This window comes from Seriola aureovittata, chromosome 4 (genome assembly GCF_021018895.1).
Source record: "Seriola aureovittata isolate HTS-2021-v1 ecotype China chromosome 4, ASM2101889v1, whole genome shotgun sequence".
Taxonomy (NCBI): domain Eukaryota; kingdom Metazoa; phylum Chordata; class Actinopteri; order Carangiformes; family Carangidae; genus Seriola; species Seriola aureovittata.
In genome coordinates this window covers 25,674,288-25,692,534 of record NC_079367.1, presented here as the reverse complement: position 1 = coordinate 25,692,534, position 18,247 = coordinate 25,674,288, and the positions used below count along the sequence as shown (strand labels likewise).

Below are 18,247 nucleotides of genomic sequence, written 5' to 3'. Positions count from 1 at the left end.
AATGTAATAACATGTCCATGATATAAATGAACTGGATGTGGATATCATGTGTACAAACTTTATATATGGAGCATGCATACTCTATGCCTGTGTATGTATGTATTGAACTATATTGTATTGTATTGTATGCATTAGAAGTTGCTCTTAATCACCATAAATTAGTTTTAAATGCAGACAAATCTCAATTTAAGCTTTTCTCCAGAGCCAGAAATATTGATTCAGATAATCTCATCATCACCACTAAAAGTGACGCCATTATTGAAAGAGTCATGCTGTACAAATATCTTGGCATTTGGATTGATGAGAAGTTATCCTTTAAGAATCATGTATCAAATCTGGTGAGTAAATCCAGGCAAAGATTGGCTTCCTGCTTCCTGTTGCATTGCAGAAAAACCTGTTGTTGAGGCAACTTTTTTTAATCAGTTTTAATACAGGCTTCGGCTGGTACTTTAAAGCTCCTTGATGCAGTCTACCAGTCTGCTCACAGGTCTTCTCTCTTTGAGAGGCCAGATTTGCATGTGTATTTGTTTATTTACGAAGCTCTTCTTGAAAAACTGGCTTCATATCTATCTAACATCCATGTTAGTTTGGTCCACTGGACCACATTGGACCAGGACTAATGACTAGCTTACGCTCCATGTCCCTTGAGTTCATACTGAGCTTGGAAGATCTGCTTTTGGCTTCTTTGCACCTTCCACCTGAACTGTCTAACAAAGCACTTTAAAAACAAATCTGTTGGTACCTCTTGGTCATTTTAGATTCTTAATCTCTAACCTTTTAATTTCAGTTTGTACCTGTTTTAATTGATTTTTGTGGTAGCATTATTTGTGAATTGTATTTATATGTTTGTTTTAATTGATGTTTTTTTTAACTGGTATATATCTCAATATATATACAGTATATATATACTGTATATATATATATATTTATACAGTATATATTCTGACAATATCACCTATGATGGAGTCGTCTCCCTGTCCTGTGCAGGTATGCAAGATATGGTGATGATACTCTTGGACACCGTGCCGATGCTTGTGAACGTTCTCGTCCTCTACATGTTTGTCATGTTCATCTTTGCCATTGTGGGAGTTCAGCTGTGGGCGGGGAAACTGCGCAACCGCTGCTTCCTTGGAGTCGACATCCCAGAGTAAGAAAACTGCAGTTTTTTTTACTGTTATTAATTGCATTTGTGTATTTTGTGACTGACTTCTTCAAGACCTCAATTATAGGAACATATTTATCACAATAATGTGATGTTAGTCAGATACCTTTCTGCTTTTAATGTGTAAAGAATGCTGAGCAAGACACTAACTCACATTTCTGTGGATAAGAGCATCAATTAAATGCTCAAAATAACATGTAGTATAAGGCAGTTGTAGGATATCAGTAAATATATTAAAACTACATTTAATAACAAATACTACATCTTGTTTTAGAGCATTAGGTTGTGGTATGTCTTCATATCTATCTATCTATCTATCTATCTATCTATCTATCTATCTATCTATCTATCTATCTATCTATCTATCTATCTATCTATCTATCTATCAATCAGACTTTATTTGTATAGCACTTTTCATACAAACAGTAACAGAATAGGAGCAGTAAAAATCATCACATCAAACACACACACACACACACACACACACACACACACACACACACACACACACACAGGCACAGAGACCCCAGTCACCCCCATTTACACACAGAGCACTAAGTGATAAAAACAATAAAAGTTAAGACAATAATAATAATGAATGAATGAATAATGATCAAATATAATGTCTTTAAAACCAAGGGGGGCTGAGCAGATGGTTGCCGAGCCACCACCTTTTCTACCTTTCCTGAAAGAGTATAAAATATTGTTTCATGGTGATGCTTCAACAAGGGCAGCTGGTACATCTGTGTTACTCCATGTCTCAGTTAAAAACATGCAGTCAATATTATTATCTAAAAGCCAGTCATCAATAAGAAATGTCTTGTTTAAAAGAGATCTTACATTTAAAAGTGCTAATATTCAAGGTCACTGGTAAAGTTTTCTGAAAGGGAGAATTGGAAGATGGTGGTTAAAATTCACGCCATAAGTTTGTTTGGAGTTATGTCGGTGGTGTTATTTCTGGTGATGATGACAACAGGAGTTGTTGAAATGTTGGAGTGTCATATAAAATGGATGGGACGTCCGACCCCAGGGCAGCAGGGGGACTAGTATTAAAAACTGAGGTAATTTGATGACAGCAGGAGTAATGACTGTGTGGTCCAGAGTTGTTGTGGAATGGATTAGTGTCACTAATACGATCCACTGTTTGTAATTTGGCTCAGTACAAAAAGACACTGTAACAGGCTCATGTGAAGTGTGAAGGCTACGTAATGACGTCTTCAGTGCAGCTGTGTGTATAAGCTGTTATTCTTTCTCTGTCCAGAAACTCCAGCGGGTGGTTAAATCCATACTATGTGTCCAAGTATGATGAGGGGAGCCCGTTCATTTGTTCGTATGACCACAGCAACGGGATGCGCCGCTGCCATGACGTGCCGCCTTACATCCGGGATGAGGAAACCTGTTCGTTGGCTGTTCCCAACCACAGTTCAGCTGCAAACAAGTTCTTAGTCTCTGGGGCCGCGGCTAACGCCTGTGTGAACTGGAACTCATACTATAACATCTGTCGCGCCGGGGACCACAACCCCAACATGGGAGTCACCAGTTTCGATAACATCGGCCACGCCTTGATCGTCTTATTCCAGGTAAGAGCATGTGCAGAAATAGATGTGGATGTTGGATTTAAAATTGAAGCTGTACTTTGACAGTTTATGTCAGTGACGGGGGTAACAGTCAGTGACGGGGGTAACAGTCAGTGACGGGGGTAACAGTCAGTGATGGGGGTAACAGTCAGTGATGGGGGTAACAGTCAGTAATGGGGGTAACAGTCAGTAATGGGGGTAACAATGATTGGGGTAACAGTCAGTGACGGGGGTAACAGTCAGTGACGGGGGTAACAGTCAGTGACGGGGGTAACAGTCAGTAATGGGGGTAACAGTCAGTAATGGGGGTAACAATGATTGGGGTAACAGTCAGTGACGGGGGTAACAGTCAGTGACGGGGGTAACAGTCATTGATGAGGGTAACAGTCAGTGATGAGGGTAACAGTCTGAATTTAGAGAAGGCAGGCATCATGTGAGGATGTGGTCCTCTGTCATCTTCTATCATCTCTCTCTGCGTTATCATCATAGGTGAGTCTATCTTTCCTCTGGCACCTGTCATCACTCTTTAGGACATACTGCAGTATTGAAGTTTTTATTCACTGTTTAGTTGTTGACCATGTCACGTTCTGTCTCCCTCCTCCTGCAGGTTGTCACACTGGAAGGTTGGACAGACATCTTGTTTTTTGTCATGGATGCTCATTCCTTCTGGAGCTTCATCTTCTTCATGCTCGTCACCATTGTAAGTAGCAACTTGTCTTAGTTTTTGTTGGTGAACAACATTAGTGTTTGACCATGTTCCTAAGTCTCCAACCACAACCTGATAAAATAAACTGGTAAACTTTGGCTGTAGAAAGCTCTGGTCAACATAACTGTGGCAGACATGTTGTTGTTCTGGAAACGATGTTGAATAAATTCAGTGACAACAATGAAACTAAGTGTTCACACTGATCCTACCATGCTACAGATTTTTTTTTAAATAACTCAGCTTGTTTGGATTGGAAAAAAATGTCTCTCTTGTAGATTCAAATGTTATGCTGTGCTCAATAACAAACAAGTTTATACAATATATACAATATGAAACCTGCCAGGTAGTCGTGGTTACATAAAAAAACATACTGAGAACTAAAGCCCTAATTGAAGTATTGGTAAATGACGTATAAAAACATATTGTGTTGCTCTCATTGTTATTGTTTGAGCTGCAGTTCTACTAAAACCTTTATTTAAAGCTCTAAGTGTGGTGTGAGCTGCGTTTATCGTGTCTTTTGATGCGTTTGGAGAGAGTTAGAAAATGCATGAGAGAGGGCATGAAAAAGAGAAGAAGAAGAAGAAGCAGGAGAAAATGGTTAGTTTTGATTGAAGGAACACAAACAACAAGAAAAACAAACTTTCCCAAAGACTTACTCCAAGAAATCAGCCACTAAATCATACGGTTCCAAACTTTTTTATCTCCCTGTCATCATTTTTCTGTTGAGGCGAGTCATATTCATTATGTGCTCATGTTGCTGGTGCAGTGTCCCTAAATATCTTTACTTTCTCAACCAGATGAGCTCCTTCATCATTATGAACGTGTGCGCGATTGTCATCGCCACGCAGTTCTCTGAGAGCATGACGCGGCAGAAGAAAGAGCAGCGAGCCAACCCTGCCGTGCAGCTGTGTCTCCAGTTCCTCCGCTGGCTGTGGACCATCGCCTGCAGCTGTATCAGGTAAGATAGTTTAAAGGTTGTATCTGCAACTAAGACAAGTGCAGGTCAGATTTGTAGTCTGATGATGTGATATCTGGTGGTATAATTTTGTACCCTAACCCTCAAGCACAATATGTGCAGTGCAATGTTTTCCTCTGGTGTCGGTTTAACAGTACTTCTAGCTTCAGGAAGAGAAATGAACATTAACCCAAGTTTAAAATCAAACATGCCTTTAGATTGTCTCTGATCCTATGGGGACTGTTGTCAATAAATAACACGTCCTGTCTTTCAACCGACAGACGCCGTAACAGGGTGCAGCCCGTATGCAGCAGGAGTGAGACCGGTGGCATACTGGTGAGACTAGTCAACAGCTTCTTTTTTTTTGTTTGGCAGAAACCACCATCAGCAGCAGCAGCGCCTTTGGCTCACTAACTGACTCCCCCTGTCTTCCAGAAACATACCTGGGAGCCATTGAGGAGAAAACTTCTGAGGTTGATCAACAGCAAACTCTTTGACCGGGTGATCATGTTAGCCGTCTTCTTCAGTATTCTCGCCATGGCCATAGAACACCACGGGCAGGTGAGGAGCAAAGTGCTGCTGCCTCATTCAACGTAAAGGGAATAGTAAACTGAGGAGTTCACTGCTCTGTGTTTCTGTTTTTTCCTTGTTGCTTATTTTGTATTGATTGTTTATGTTCTCACGCCTCTCTCTTCTCTCTCTGCATTTCCACATTCTCGTGCGACCTGTTGCTCCCTCTCTCTCTTGCTCTCCCTCTCTCTCTTGCTCCAGCCTAAGCAGGTGGCAGAGATGCTACGGATCAGTAACAACATCTTCACTCTCGTGTTTGTTTTGGAGCTGATTGTAAAGCTGCTGGTCCTCAAGGGGGCGTACTTCAAGGACCAAAACAACATTTTTGATTTTGCCATCGTTGTCATCAGGTAGTATGATCCTAAATTAAACCCATGGATACAGTATTTAAGAGAGCATATTAAAATGTGTTTGTTTTCTTTGGGTTTCAGCTTGTGGGAGACATTTGCCAAAGCTGATGGCAGGTTGTCCGTCCTGCGTGCTTTTCGTATGCTGCGGTTTGTGCGGCTGCTTCACTTCCTGCCTTACCTGAAGAGACAGCTGCTCGTGCTGAAGGCGACTATGAAGGAGGCAGCTCTGCTCTGCCAGCTGCTGCTGTTTGTCATCATCATTTTCAGGCACGTGCACCAAATCCTTCCTCCCCATGTGTCTGTTTGTGGATATCTGTCCCTTTACAATGCTGTTCTAATGCTATAATAATCACCACATTTGAGTGATTGTGTCTGGTTTCTGTGCAGTGTGATAGGCATGTGCCTGTTTGGTGGCAAATTTGCCTTCGAGACCCAGAGCGGAAGCACCATCAAAGACCGGATGAATTTTGACTCCCTACTGTGGTCCATGGTCACTGTGTTTCAGGTCAGTTTTTGAGGTCCTAATCCGTGCCATCATCGTTGTATTCCATCATTATGCTATTTGTCCATGAATCTGTCTGTCTTTTTCTTGATTCTTTGATTAAATCTATCAATGTAGATCCTGACTGAGGAGGACTGGAATCTGGTGCTGTACAATGCCGTGGCTGCCACCTCCCAGTGGACCTTCTTCTACTTTTTCGCCATCATCTTGGTCGGAAAACACGTTCTCCTCAACGTTCTCATGGGCGTAGTCGTCCAGAGCTTCCAGGCCATAGTGAGGACCTCTGTTGTACTTTTCTCCAAGAGCTCGATGTTTTATAATTTACACACACAACGTGTCTTTGAGGAACGCACACTCAAACACTTGTATACACACCTATGCTGAAGTCTATTTGTTTTAGCACTCCTCAGATTCTGATGACGAAGACTCCATCAGCTCCACTTCATCCAGCCAGACTTCTGAGAGCGAGTCTTCACTGAGTGAAAACCACGAGACAAATGTTAGTTCCTCAGAGTCACAGCTTCCTTGTTCTGGTTTCAGAATCTAGTGAGAGGTCTCTGAGATAGTGATCAATCTGTTTACCTCCACTTCATGTTGTTCCAGGGTTCCTCTAGACCCGATGAAGACTGCCCTCTCCCTCCATGTGGATCCGGCAGCCCCACTGTGATCAGCTCTGCACCTACAGATACCAACGACCACGACGTGAGTTCCTAAGAGCAAGAGTTTGGGATTTCATAAGGTTTTACACACAATGATGCAGCAGCAAGAAACGTGATCAAAGCTGATTTTGGATTTTACAAAAAAATGACTTTGCCTTTATTCTGAGCAACATTTTGCTGGTGCACCACACTGACAGATGTGTAACTGCTCACCTCTGCAGACGTCTTTGAGCTGGATCCGGAGAGTGCTGCGCTGGTGCAGACAGCATGAGGACTGGTCCTTCTTCCTGTTCTCTCCACAGAACAGGTAAGTCTCAGGACTTCACACATAAAACTTAGTAAGGAGCTGGTGCAGCCAGAGAAAAAAGCCTCAGAAGGTGTTAAAGTCTTACATCTCATTAACAATGGTCTTGAATATTTTTTCTTGCTTTTTCTTTTTTGATTTTAGCTACAACTTAGCCAAATTATTATTTTTCAATCTTTTTACTAATATTCAGACATTTATGCGGGTGAATGAATTTTTATACATTTATATCATTGAGACTTGCTGTTATATCCTGTTATTTCTTCATACTTTGGCTGACAGGATGGTGATACTGAAAACCTGTCATATGATAGACAGCTTTAGGCAATCGGTGCAAAATCTCATGATCTTCAGGATGATCAATCAGAAATAATTTAATATTTTCTAATCTTTTATTTCACTGTGTCTTTCATTTTCTTGCTCTTCCTCTCATGTTGTCACTGTTGCTGCTTGTGTGTGTTTGTGTTCAGGTTCCGTATCTTCTGCCAACGTGTGATCTCTCACCCGATATTCGACTATGTGATCCTGCTCTTCATCCTACTGAGCTGCGTCACCCTTGCTATAGAGAGGCCTGGAATCAACCCGACGAGCAGGGTGAGACACACGTGTGACCTGCAGTCACCGTCAGCAAACGCACACACACATGCCCATCCACTCAGACACATACATAGTACAACAAATACAGACGCATGCACACACACACACAGCATGTGCGATCACAGTACACTCATACTACATGAAATGTGTGAGTTTACATGGAAAATACGAGTTTGATGACGCACAATACCAAACACACACAGGTTAAGATGAATCTCACTCTGCCCTTCAGGAGCGACAGATCCTGAAATTGTCCAATTACGTTTTCTCTGCCGTCTTCCTGGTCGAGATGCTTTTCAAGGTAAACACCACTTTTGTTTTTTTAACTGCAGAGGTCTATGATGAGTGTGAAATGACATTCATATTATACTTACTGGTGATTACAGTTACTTCCTGATGTTGAGATCAGTTTGGACGAGGTTTATAATTTTAGATCATCTTTAAACAGATTTTGTAGCTCAGATTTCCAGCTGATTTTAAGAAAAACATTTTTCATAATATTTTAATTGTTGAGTTGTTGCTCTCACACCAGATTGTAGCTCTGGGTTTGGTGTATGGGAAGGACAGCTACTGCCGGTCCTCCTGGAATGACGTGGATGGTTTATTGGTGATTCTGTCTTTTGTCGACATCATCGTCTCTCTGGCCAGCAGGAGCAAAAACAAAAGTCTGGGCTTCCTCAAAGTTTTACGTCTGCTGCGAACGCTCCGCCCTCTGAGGTACCTTCTTTATTTGTGTGTAGCTTCATGATCTGTGTGTGTGTGTGTGTGTGTGTGTGTGTGTGTGTGTGTGTGTGTGTGTGTGTCTGTGTGTGTGTACAGATCCCATCTTATTTCCTGTTTCATATCTCAGTCAGTTGTGTGAGTGGGTGTGTGTGTGTGTGTGTGCATTGGTTTTAATAAATGTCTGTGCGGGCTCCAGGGTGATCAAACGAGCCCCGAAGCTGAAGCTGGCTGTGGAGGCTCTGATGGCCTCGGTCAAACCCATCGGAAACATCGTTCTCATTTGCTGCGCCTTCTTCTTTTTCTACGGCATCCTTGGGGTGCAGGTAGGTTGGCATGCACACACACATACAGTAGATGTCTTTTACCCAACTGACAATGACGTTTTAAAATGAACAACATGACCTTTGTCTGCTGAGAATGTGCTCCTTTTATTCTTGGCGTTCATAGTTTAACAGCCTTGTAGCTTTCATGCAGCTGAGAAATAAAATACAGTAACTACAGAAACTCTGTCTTCATCTCACACAAACACTGCAGCTGTTCAAAGGGAAGTTCTTCCACTGTCTGGGCGAGGACATCACAAACATCACCAGCAAGACTGACTGTCTGTCGGCCGACTACCGATGGGTGCGGAAGACGTACAACTTTGACAACCTGCCTCAGGTAATGCACCGAGGGACGTGGGGTTTGGACATTAATGCGATCAATCTCAGTACAAAATGAAGCAGGTAGAAACAAGGAGCGAGGAGTCAAGCAGAAACTTTGTCTTTGATCCTTAAGAAGATATATTTGTGATTTTAAGAACCAAAATCCATCTCAAAGTAGTTTTACATTTCCTCTCTCAGCCTTCTCTCTGGAGCTCTAGTAACAACAGGTCAGTGAGCCAATCAGAAGGTGCCGTGCTGCGTCGACAAATGCTTCAGCATGTTGCTGATGTTTCCACCATTGCTTGAAATCTTAGTGCCACAGACATTGCATGTTGCACTGTTAGCGTCATTTTGTGTCAAATTAAGCCACACTTACTCGTCTCCTCGACTGCCTCTCGCTAAAGCGTGTCGTCATTATTTTGAAAGGGACAAGGAACCAAGTGGAAGGCATTGATAAGTGAATCGTTAAGCATAAAGACAAATGATATCAATGGATCGAACCAGTTGGAACCGGTTCTCAACTGGATCCGGTTCTCGATTCCCATCCCTAGTGTTGACTGAGCAGTTATTGTCTGTCTGTTGTTTCTCGTCCAGGCTCTGATGGCCTTGTTTGTAATGTACTCAAAGGACGGCTGGGTCAACATCATGTATGATGGGCTGGATGCTGTGGGAGTAGACCGACAGGTATGTTTATGTTTCTACATGTTAAGGCAAGGATGGACAGGCCTGATGTTCATAGTGATGGATTGCACTACATTATACTGTGCTTTACAAACAGCAGTGGAACAAATCAGTCCTGTCATTTTAATTTGGTCTTTTCTCTTCTACTTTCAGCCTGTAAGGAACAGTAACAAGTGGATGCTGCTGTTCTTCATCACCTTCATGATAATGAGCTTCCTTCTCCTCGACATGTTCATCGGCGTGATGGTGGAGACCTTCCACCAGTGTCAGCAGGAGCAAAAAAGACGGGATCAAGAGGAGGAGAGAGGAAGGGCACGGCCAGAACAAGTCAGGGGTAAGGAGAAAGAGTTAGTTCCCCATCTATGTATCATGTATGTGTTTGAGTTTACACACATATATATAATTATCAATTGTGAATGTCTGCATCTCTGAGTGTTTGTGCATGTTCACAGATACGGAGGTTGAGCAGGCGCCATATTACACCAACTACTCCCCCATCCGTCAGTTCATCCACAGTGTGTGTGTCAGCAACGGCCTGGATCTCATCATGAACCTCACAATCGTCCTCAGTGTCATCTTCATGGCTTTGGAACATTATGGTCAATCTCTGGTAATGCACACACACACACACACACACACACACACACACACACTAACACATGGACACTGTGTAGAGGATATTCAAACACTGACTGAGCATGGACTCTGTGAGGGCACAGAGTTAAACCTGTGTTTGCCTGTGTGTTCAGTACATAGAGAATCTGATAGAGAGGTCTTACTACGTGTTAACTGTCTTCCTGATCATCGAAGTCCTGTTGAAGCTTGTGGCCTTTGGCGTGTGGAGATTCATAACTAACAGGTAACACGCTACAATTAGCCAGAATTCAACTTCCTTATTCGCTTTTGTGTATTAGGTATTGTTAACATGACTGTGTGTGTGTGTGTGTGTGTTTGTGTGTGTGTGTGTGTGTGTGTGTGTGTGTGTGTGTGTGTGTGTGTGTGTGTGTGTGTGTGTAGGTGGAATCTGATGGACATCATTGTGGTCTTGGTCTCCATCATCAGCATCGTACTCAGGATGAAAATGATGAAAACAGTTCCTATCAATCCCAGCATCCTTAGAGTCACTAGAGCACTAAGACTTGCACAAGGTACACACACACACACACACACACACACACACAAAGACACACACACACACACACCAAACTGAAATCATATTAGTTCTCAAGTGTGTGTGAGTGTTGGGTGTGAACAGTTCCTGTGTCTCTCTTCAGTGCTGAAGGCCAAGAAGATCCGAGTCCTCATGACAACCATCATCAAAACGTTGTCACAGGTAAACACACACACACACACACACACACACACACACACACACAGTGTGGGGTTGATTCATTACAAATGTAAAGTGAGTGTGAATGCTTTTGTTTTGCTGAGTCCATGAGTTTCTTTGATTCCAGGTTGGAAATATCTGCCTGCTCTTTATGTTCTTCTTTTTCATCTACGCCGTTTTGGGAGTGGAGCTCTTTGGCAGCCTAGGTCAGTCTCACACACACACACGCACGTGCACGCACGCAAGCACACACACACACACACACACACACACACACACACACACACACACACACACACACAAAAACAGATCCCATCTTTGCTCACCTGTGTGGAGCTCTGTTCTGTCTCTAAACTGTTGAATCTGAAGCTGATGCTGTTTGCACATCTCATTTTTGGGATGAATAAACTTTTATCTGCTGAGTCAAACACAGCGCTGAAGGATTTTTATTGTCCACAGTGCAGAAAGACAAAACCACTGTGTGTGTGTGTCTGTTGTGTACATGTGTTGATCAGAATGCAGCGACGATCACCCGTGCCTTGGTTTACATCGGTACTTCAACTTCAAGCACTTTGGACTGGCCCTGCTCACACTCTACCAGGTGTGCACCGGAGACAACTGGAGCGGGATTTTGAAAGTACGCACACACTCATACATGCACACACACACACACACACTCATACATGCACACACATCCACCTACCCACTGAGAGAGCAGTCACGTCCAAAAGTATGTAAGGGATAAAACACAACAACTGAACTTATACCCTACACATATGTGATCAAATTCAAAACACAGTTTGTTCAGTCTAATATTGGTGCGTTGATTTATACCTGAACACAAACACCTGTGTCGTAGGTGTCAGGTTGTTCCAGCCAGTGAGAGAGCGATTCCTCTATAGTGTGATTTGATAGGACGACGTGCAGGTTGTTTTAAAAAGTTTTGTTTTAGTGAACTGCATGAGGTCAGTGGATGAATCTTCACGATACAAGGTTTCATGGGAAGTCTCCATTTCACTGTTAAAGAAACTCTGGCACCTCTTACACTAATCTATACACTCTGTGATTTTCGAGTCTTTTTCTATTTATTTTCAGCAGTCACAGTTCTGTACATAGTTTTGTTCTAATTATAGGGCAGGAGTGTTTTAGTTTTATTATAATAATAATAATAATTATTATTAGTGCCACAGGTGCTCAGCTCTGAGGCACTCCTCTACAGCTAGAATAGCTGAGAGGAGTGCCTCGGGGCGGAATATTCTGTTTCGGGTTTATTATTCTTCCGCCAAATTTCGGCGCGTAACTTGTCCCGCAGCTTTGAGAAAACCCCGGTAAAAACGTGCATCTTGATCCCGAAAGAGGTGCTATGACTTTTGTGGTTAAAATTCAAATTTTTCCCAAAGTTATTCCCAAAAAACTGGGAATAAATAATGCATTAGAAATGCATTGGAATTTTCTTTAGAAACCCACCTTTTTTCTACAAAATTGCACCTTTTTTCTGAGTCACCCAGCTCTCTCATACCTGCATGTAGAAATGTGATTCAAACTATAAAACGGAGGAAAACTTCTGCTCTCTCAAAAAGACAGGAACTGTTTTTACATAACATGTAAACTTTTCAAACTGGGAGCACTCAAAGGAGGAGTGCAAATCACTTTTTCTTCAAAGTTAGAGTGAAAGCGTCAGTTGGCTAGAGTGCGTGAAGCAGTAAAAAATAACCTTTATTTTTATTTTTAACTCGAGCTCGCGGCCAAACCGTAAAAAGGAGACAAATAATTCTTTCTGAAAATGTAGACATAGTTGTTGGGATTCATAAAATGTAACTTTGACAGGCAGGGTCTGCACAAAATTTAAACGGGGGTGCCGAGTCCGGCAGCAATACCTGTCTCACTCTCATTGACACCTAATGTAATCGTCTTTTTTTTTCAAAAGAGTCTCACTCTGTCTTCGCACTGAGCTTACGCACTCATTTTAAGGAATATCTGAATAAAATAGAGACTGTAGAAACTTCTGGCTTCAGTGTCTGGCACGGTCTTTTCGGTTTATGAAAAGAAGTAACGGTTTTCTCATAATTTGCAGTTGTTTGAAGCCATGTAGAAGCCAAATTCTGGGCAGATTTTCACATTGCCATGGCAACGGCAGCTCCTGACCTGGGTGCGTGCCTGCGTGCGCCTAGCAACCAGATAACCAACTCTCCAAGCTCTGCTAGCTTTACATTAGCCGCATGTTAGGTCTTAAATTACATTTAGTTAGGTCTTAAATATGTAAGTCCATTTAATGCTTCCTTCGTTGCTTTTTTTTTTGTTTTGTTAAATGAGTGAATGAAGTTGTGACGGTCTCCGCTGAGACAGAGAAGAGGAGAAGCTACTAGCCCTCTCTCGCTGTCACTTCTAGTCGCGTTGCTCTCCTCCCCAGTAATATTAAAATTAGCACAGAAAAAAACATAATAGTGGTAATTTAAATAGCGGTTCATGGGATTTATTAACCCTCAGGGGTCCCTCAGCTGAAGGTATGGATGGAAAAACGTCATAGTATGGCATAAAATTTCAAAAAATGTCATAATATATTAAGTCATAAAAATGGCAAAAAACATCATAGTATAGTATGGCATAAAACGTCACAATATAGTAAGGCATAAAAATGCCAAAAAACTTCATTGTGTACTATTGCGTGAAAATGTCAAAAAACGTCATAGTATAGTAAGGCATAAAAATGCCAAAAAGCAGCATAGGACAGTGAAGCCCCAAAACAGGGATTGAACGCATGACCTTGTCAGTGTTAGGCAGTAGTCCTGACCATTGTACCACAATACTTCTACATCACAAGCTCATAGAATAGCAAGGTATTAAGGATATTTTAGTATACTAATCCATGAGATATCACAAAAGATTGTCCATTAGGCATAAAATGTCATGAAAAAATCAAAGTATAGTAATGCAAAAAAATGTCAAAAAATGTAATCATATAGCGTGACTTGAATATGTCAAAAAAAGTCATATTATAGTAGAGCATAAAAATGGCAAAAAACGTCATAGTATAGTCAGGCACAAAACGTCACAGTATAGTAAGGCAAAAAAATGCCAAAAAAAGTCATATTATAGTAGAGCATAAAAATATCAAAAAACGTCATAGTATTGTATGGCATAAAATTTCAAAAAAACATCATAGTATAATAAGGCAAAAAAAGCCAAAAAAAGTCATATTATAGTAGAGCATAAAAATATCAAAAAACGTCATAGTATTGTATGGCATAAAATTTCAAAAAACGTCATAGTATAATAAGGCATAAAAATGGCAAAAAACGTCATAGTATAGTCAGGCACAAAACGTCACAGTATAGTAAGGCAAAAAAATGCCAAAAAAAGTCATATTATAGTAGAGCATAAAAATATCAAAAAACATCATAGTATTGTATGGCATAAAATTTCAAAAAAACATCATAGTATAATAAGGCATAAAAATGGCAAAAAAAGTCATATTCTAGTAGAGCATAAAAATAGCAAAAACGTCATAGTATTGTATGGCATAAAATTTCAAAAAAACATCATAGTATAATAAGGCATAAAAATGGCAAAAAACGTCATAGTATAGTATGGCATAAAATTTCAAAAAACGTCATAGTATAGTCAGGCACAAAACGTCACAGTATAGTAAGGCAAAAAAATGCCAAAAAAAGTCATATTATAGTAGAGCATAAAAATGTCAAAAAACGTCATAGTATAGTATGGCATAAAATTTGAAAAAACGTCATAGTATAGTATGGCATAAAATTTCAAAAAATGTCATAATATATTAAGTCATAAAAATGGCAAAAAACATCATAGTATAGTATGGCATAAAACGTCACAATATAGTAAGGCATAAAAATGCCAAAAAACTTCATTGTGTACTATTGCGTGAAAATGTCAAAAAACGTCATAGTATAGTAAGGCATAAAAATGCCAAAAAGCAGCATAGGACAGTGAAGCCCCAAAACAGGGATTGAACGCATGACCTTGTCAGTGTTAGGCAGTAGTCCTGACCATTGTACCACAATACTTCTACATCACAAGCTCATAGTATAGCAAGGTATTAAGGATATTTTAGTATACTAATCCATGAGATATCACAAAAGATTGTCCATTAGGCATAAAATGTCATGAAAAAATCAAAGTATAGTAATGCAAAAAAATGTCAAAAAATGTAATCATATAGCGTGACTTGAATATGTCAAAAAAAGTCATATTATAGTAGAGCATAAAAATGGCAAAAAACGTCATAGTATAGTCAGGCACAAAACGTCACAGTATAGTAAGGCAAAAAAATGCCAAAAAAAGTCATATTATAGTAGAGCATAAAAATATCAAAAAACGTCATAGTATTGTATGGCATAAAATTTCAAAAAAACATCATAGTATAATAAGGCAAAAAAAGCCAAAAAAAGTCATATTATAGTAGAGCATAAAAATATCAAAAAACGTCATAGTATTGTATGGCATAAAATTTCAAAAAACGTCATAGTATAATAAGGCATAAAAATGGCAAAAAACGTCATAGTATAGTCAGGCACAAAACGTCACAGTATAGTAAGGCAAAAAAATGCCAAAAAAAGTCATATTATAGTAGAGCATAAAAATATCAAAAAACATCATAGTATTGTATGGCATAAAATTTCAAAAAAACATCATAGTATAATAAGGCATAAAAATGGCAAAAAAAGTCATATTCTAGTAGAGCATAAAAATAGCAAAAACGTCATAGTATTGTATGGCATAAAATTTCAAAAAAACATCATAGTATAATAAGGCATAAAAATGCCAAAAAACGTCATAGTATAGTATGGCATAAAATTTCAAAAAACGTCATAGTATAATAAGGCATAAAAATGGCAAAAAACGTGATAGTATAGTCAGGCACAAAATGTCACAGTATAGTAAGGCAAAAAAATGCCAAAAAAAATCATATTATAGTAGAGCATAAAAATGTCAAAAAACGTCATAGTATAGTATGGCATAAAATTTGAAAAAACGTCATAGTATAGTATGGCATAAAATTTCAAAAAATGTCATAATATATTAAGTCATAAAAATGGCAAAAAACATCATAGTATAGTATGGCATAAAACGTCACAATATAGTAAGGCATAAAAATGCCAAAAAACTTCATTGTGTACTATTGCGTGAAAATGTCAAAAAACGTCATAGTATAGTAAGGCATAAAAATGCCAAAAAGCAGCATAGGACAGTGAAGCCCCAAAACAGGGATTGAACGCATGACCTTGTCAGTGTTAGGCAGTAGTCCTGACCATTGTACCACAATACTTCTACATCACAAGCTCATAGTATAGCAAGGTATTAAGGATATTTTAGTATACTAATCCATGAGATATCACAAAAGATTGTCCATTAGGCATAAAATGTCATGAAAAAATCAAAGTATAGTAATGCAAAAAAATGTCAAAAAATGTAATCATATAGCGTGACTTGAATATGTCAAAAAATGTCATTGTATAGTATGGCATAAAATGTCACAAAAACATAATAGTATATAAAGGCATGAAAGGTCATAAAAACGTCACAGTATGGTAAGGCATAAAAATGCCAAAAAAAGTCATATTATAGTAGAGCATAAAAATATCAAAAAACGTCATAGTATTGTATGGCATAAAATTTCAAAAAACGTCATAGTATAATAAGGCATAAAAATGGCAAAAAACGTCATAGTATAGTCAGGCACAAAACGTCACAGTATAGTAAGGCAAAAAAATGCCAAAAAAAGTCATATTATAGTAGAGCATAAAAATGTCAAAAAACGTCATAGTATTGTATGGCATAAAATTTCAAAAAAACATCATATTATAGTAGAGCATAAAAATGTCAAAAAACGTCATAGTATAGTATGGCATAAAATTTCAAAAAAACATCATAGTATAATAAGGCATAAAAACGGCAAAAAACGTCATAGTATAGTATGGCATAAAATTTCAAAAAATGTCATTGTATAGTATGGCATAAAATGTCACAAAAACATAATAGTATATAAAGGCATCAAAGGTCATAAAAACGTCACAGTATGGTAAGGCATTAAACGCCAAAAAACATCACAGTATCATAAGGTATAAAAATGGCAAAAAACATCATAGTATAGTAAGGCAAAAAATATATCAAAAAGGAACATAGGACAGTAAAGCCGCAAACCAGGGATTGAACCCATGACCTTGCCAGTGTGAGGCAGCAGTCCTGACCATTGTACAACAGTACTTCTGCATCACAAGCTCATGGTATAGCATGATATTAAGGATATTTTAGCATACTAACCCATGATATATCAAAAAAGATTGTCCATTAGGCATAAAATGTCATGAAAACATAATTGTATAGTAAGACATATAAATATCAAAAATCATCATAGTATAAGATGGCGCAAAAATGTCACAGTATATAAAAGCCTGAAACCAGGGTTTGAACCCTTGCCCTTCTCAGTGTGAGGGACTAGTCCTAACCATTCTACCACCATGCTGCTACATTATGAATGCCTTGTATAGTAAGGTATATAAAATATCAGTATACTACTCCGTGACATATCATAAAAAATCATAGTATTGTGAGGCATAAAATATTATAGTATAGTAAGGCATAAAAATGGAAAAACAATTCATCGTATACTGTGGTGTGAAAATATCAAAAAGTATCATGAGAGAGTAAAGCCCCAAAATAGGGTTTGAACCCATGACCTTCTCATTGTGAAGCAACAATCCTAACCATTGTACCACAATGCTGCTGCATCACAATTTAATGGTATAGCAATGATATTAAGAATATCTTAGCATACTAATCCATGATCATAAAAGGTTATTGTCCATTAGGCATAGAATGTCATGAAAACATCATTGTATAGTAAGGCATAAAAATGTGAAAAAACATCATAGTTTAGGATGGCGCAAAAATGTCACAGCATATAAAAGCCTAAAAACAGGGTTTGAACCCTTGCCCTTCTCAGTGTGAGGCTATAGTCCTAACCATCGCACCACCATGCTGCTGGATCACTAACTCATTGTATAGCAAGGTATATAAAATATCAGTACACTACTCCGTGAAATATCATAAAACGTCAAAGTATAGTAAGGCATATAAAAATGCCAAAAAAGTCATATTCTAGTAGAGCATAAAAATGGCAAAAATGTCATAGTATTGTATGGCATAAAATTTCAAAAAACGTCATAGTATAATAAGGCATAAAAATGGCAAAAAACATCATAGTATAGTCAGGCACAAAACGTCACAGTATAGTAAGGCATAAAAATGCCAAAAAAAAGTCATATTCTAGTAGAGCATAAAAATGGTAAAAACGTCATAGTATAGTATGGCATAAAATTTCAAAAAAACATCATAGTATAATAAGGCATAAAAACGGCAAAAAACGTCATAGTATAGTATGGCATAAAATTTCAAAAAATGTCATAGTATATTAAGGCATAAAAATGGCAAAAAACGTCATAGTATAGTCAGGCACA

General features: G+C 39.0%; 1 protein-coding gene across 1 annotated transcript in view; it reads left to right on the top strand.

Annotated features, from left to right (window-relative positions):
* Positions 1-1,004: 1,004 nt before the first annotated feature.
* LOC130167804 (voltage-dependent T-type calcium channel subunit alpha-1H-like) overlaps positions 1,005-18,247 on the top strand; it is a 19,288-nt gene continuing 2,045 nt past the window's right edge. The window contains exons 1-27 of the mRNA XM_056374298.1: positions 1,005-1,147; positions 2,424-2,742; positions 3,347-3,439; positions 4,243-4,403; positions 4,682-4,736; positions 4,836-4,961; positions 5,172-5,320; positions 5,402-5,587; positions 5,708-5,825; positions 5,940-6,095; positions 6,223-6,321; positions 6,426-6,524; positions 6,703-6,788; positions 7,256-7,379; positions 7,615-7,683; positions 7,915-8,099; positions 8,302-8,428; positions 8,640-8,765; positions 9,344-9,433; positions 9,584-9,764; positions 9,883-10,040; positions 10,180-10,289; positions 10,448-10,578; positions 10,652-10,660; positions 10,705-10,763; positions 10,888-10,966; positions 11,276-11,397. Of these exons, the coding sequence (XP_056230273.1) occupies positions 1,005-1,147; positions 2,424-2,742; positions 3,347-3,439; positions 4,243-4,403; positions 4,682-4,736; positions 4,836-4,961; positions 5,172-5,320; positions 5,402-5,587; positions 5,708-5,825; positions 5,940-6,095; positions 6,223-6,321; positions 6,426-6,524; positions 6,703-6,788; positions 7,256-7,379; positions 7,615-7,683; positions 7,915-8,099; positions 8,302-8,428; positions 8,640-8,765; positions 9,344-9,433; positions 9,584-9,764; positions 9,883-10,040; positions 10,180-10,289; positions 10,448-10,578; positions 10,652-10,660; positions 10,705-10,763; positions 10,888-10,966; positions 11,276-11,397 (3,360 nt within the window). The remainder of the gene's footprint in view (positions 1,148-2,423; positions 2,743-3,346; positions 3,440-4,242; positions 4,404-4,681; positions 4,737-4,835; positions 4,962-5,171; positions 5,321-5,401; positions 5,588-5,707; positions 5,826-5,939; positions 6,096-6,222; positions 6,322-6,425; positions 6,525-6,702; positions 6,789-7,255; positions 7,380-7,614; positions 7,684-7,914; positions 8,100-8,301; positions 8,429-8,639; positions 8,766-9,343; positions 9,434-9,583; positions 9,765-9,882; positions 10,041-10,179; positions 10,290-10,447; positions 10,579-10,651; positions 10,661-10,704; positions 10,764-10,887; positions 10,967-11,275; positions 11,398-18,247) is intronic.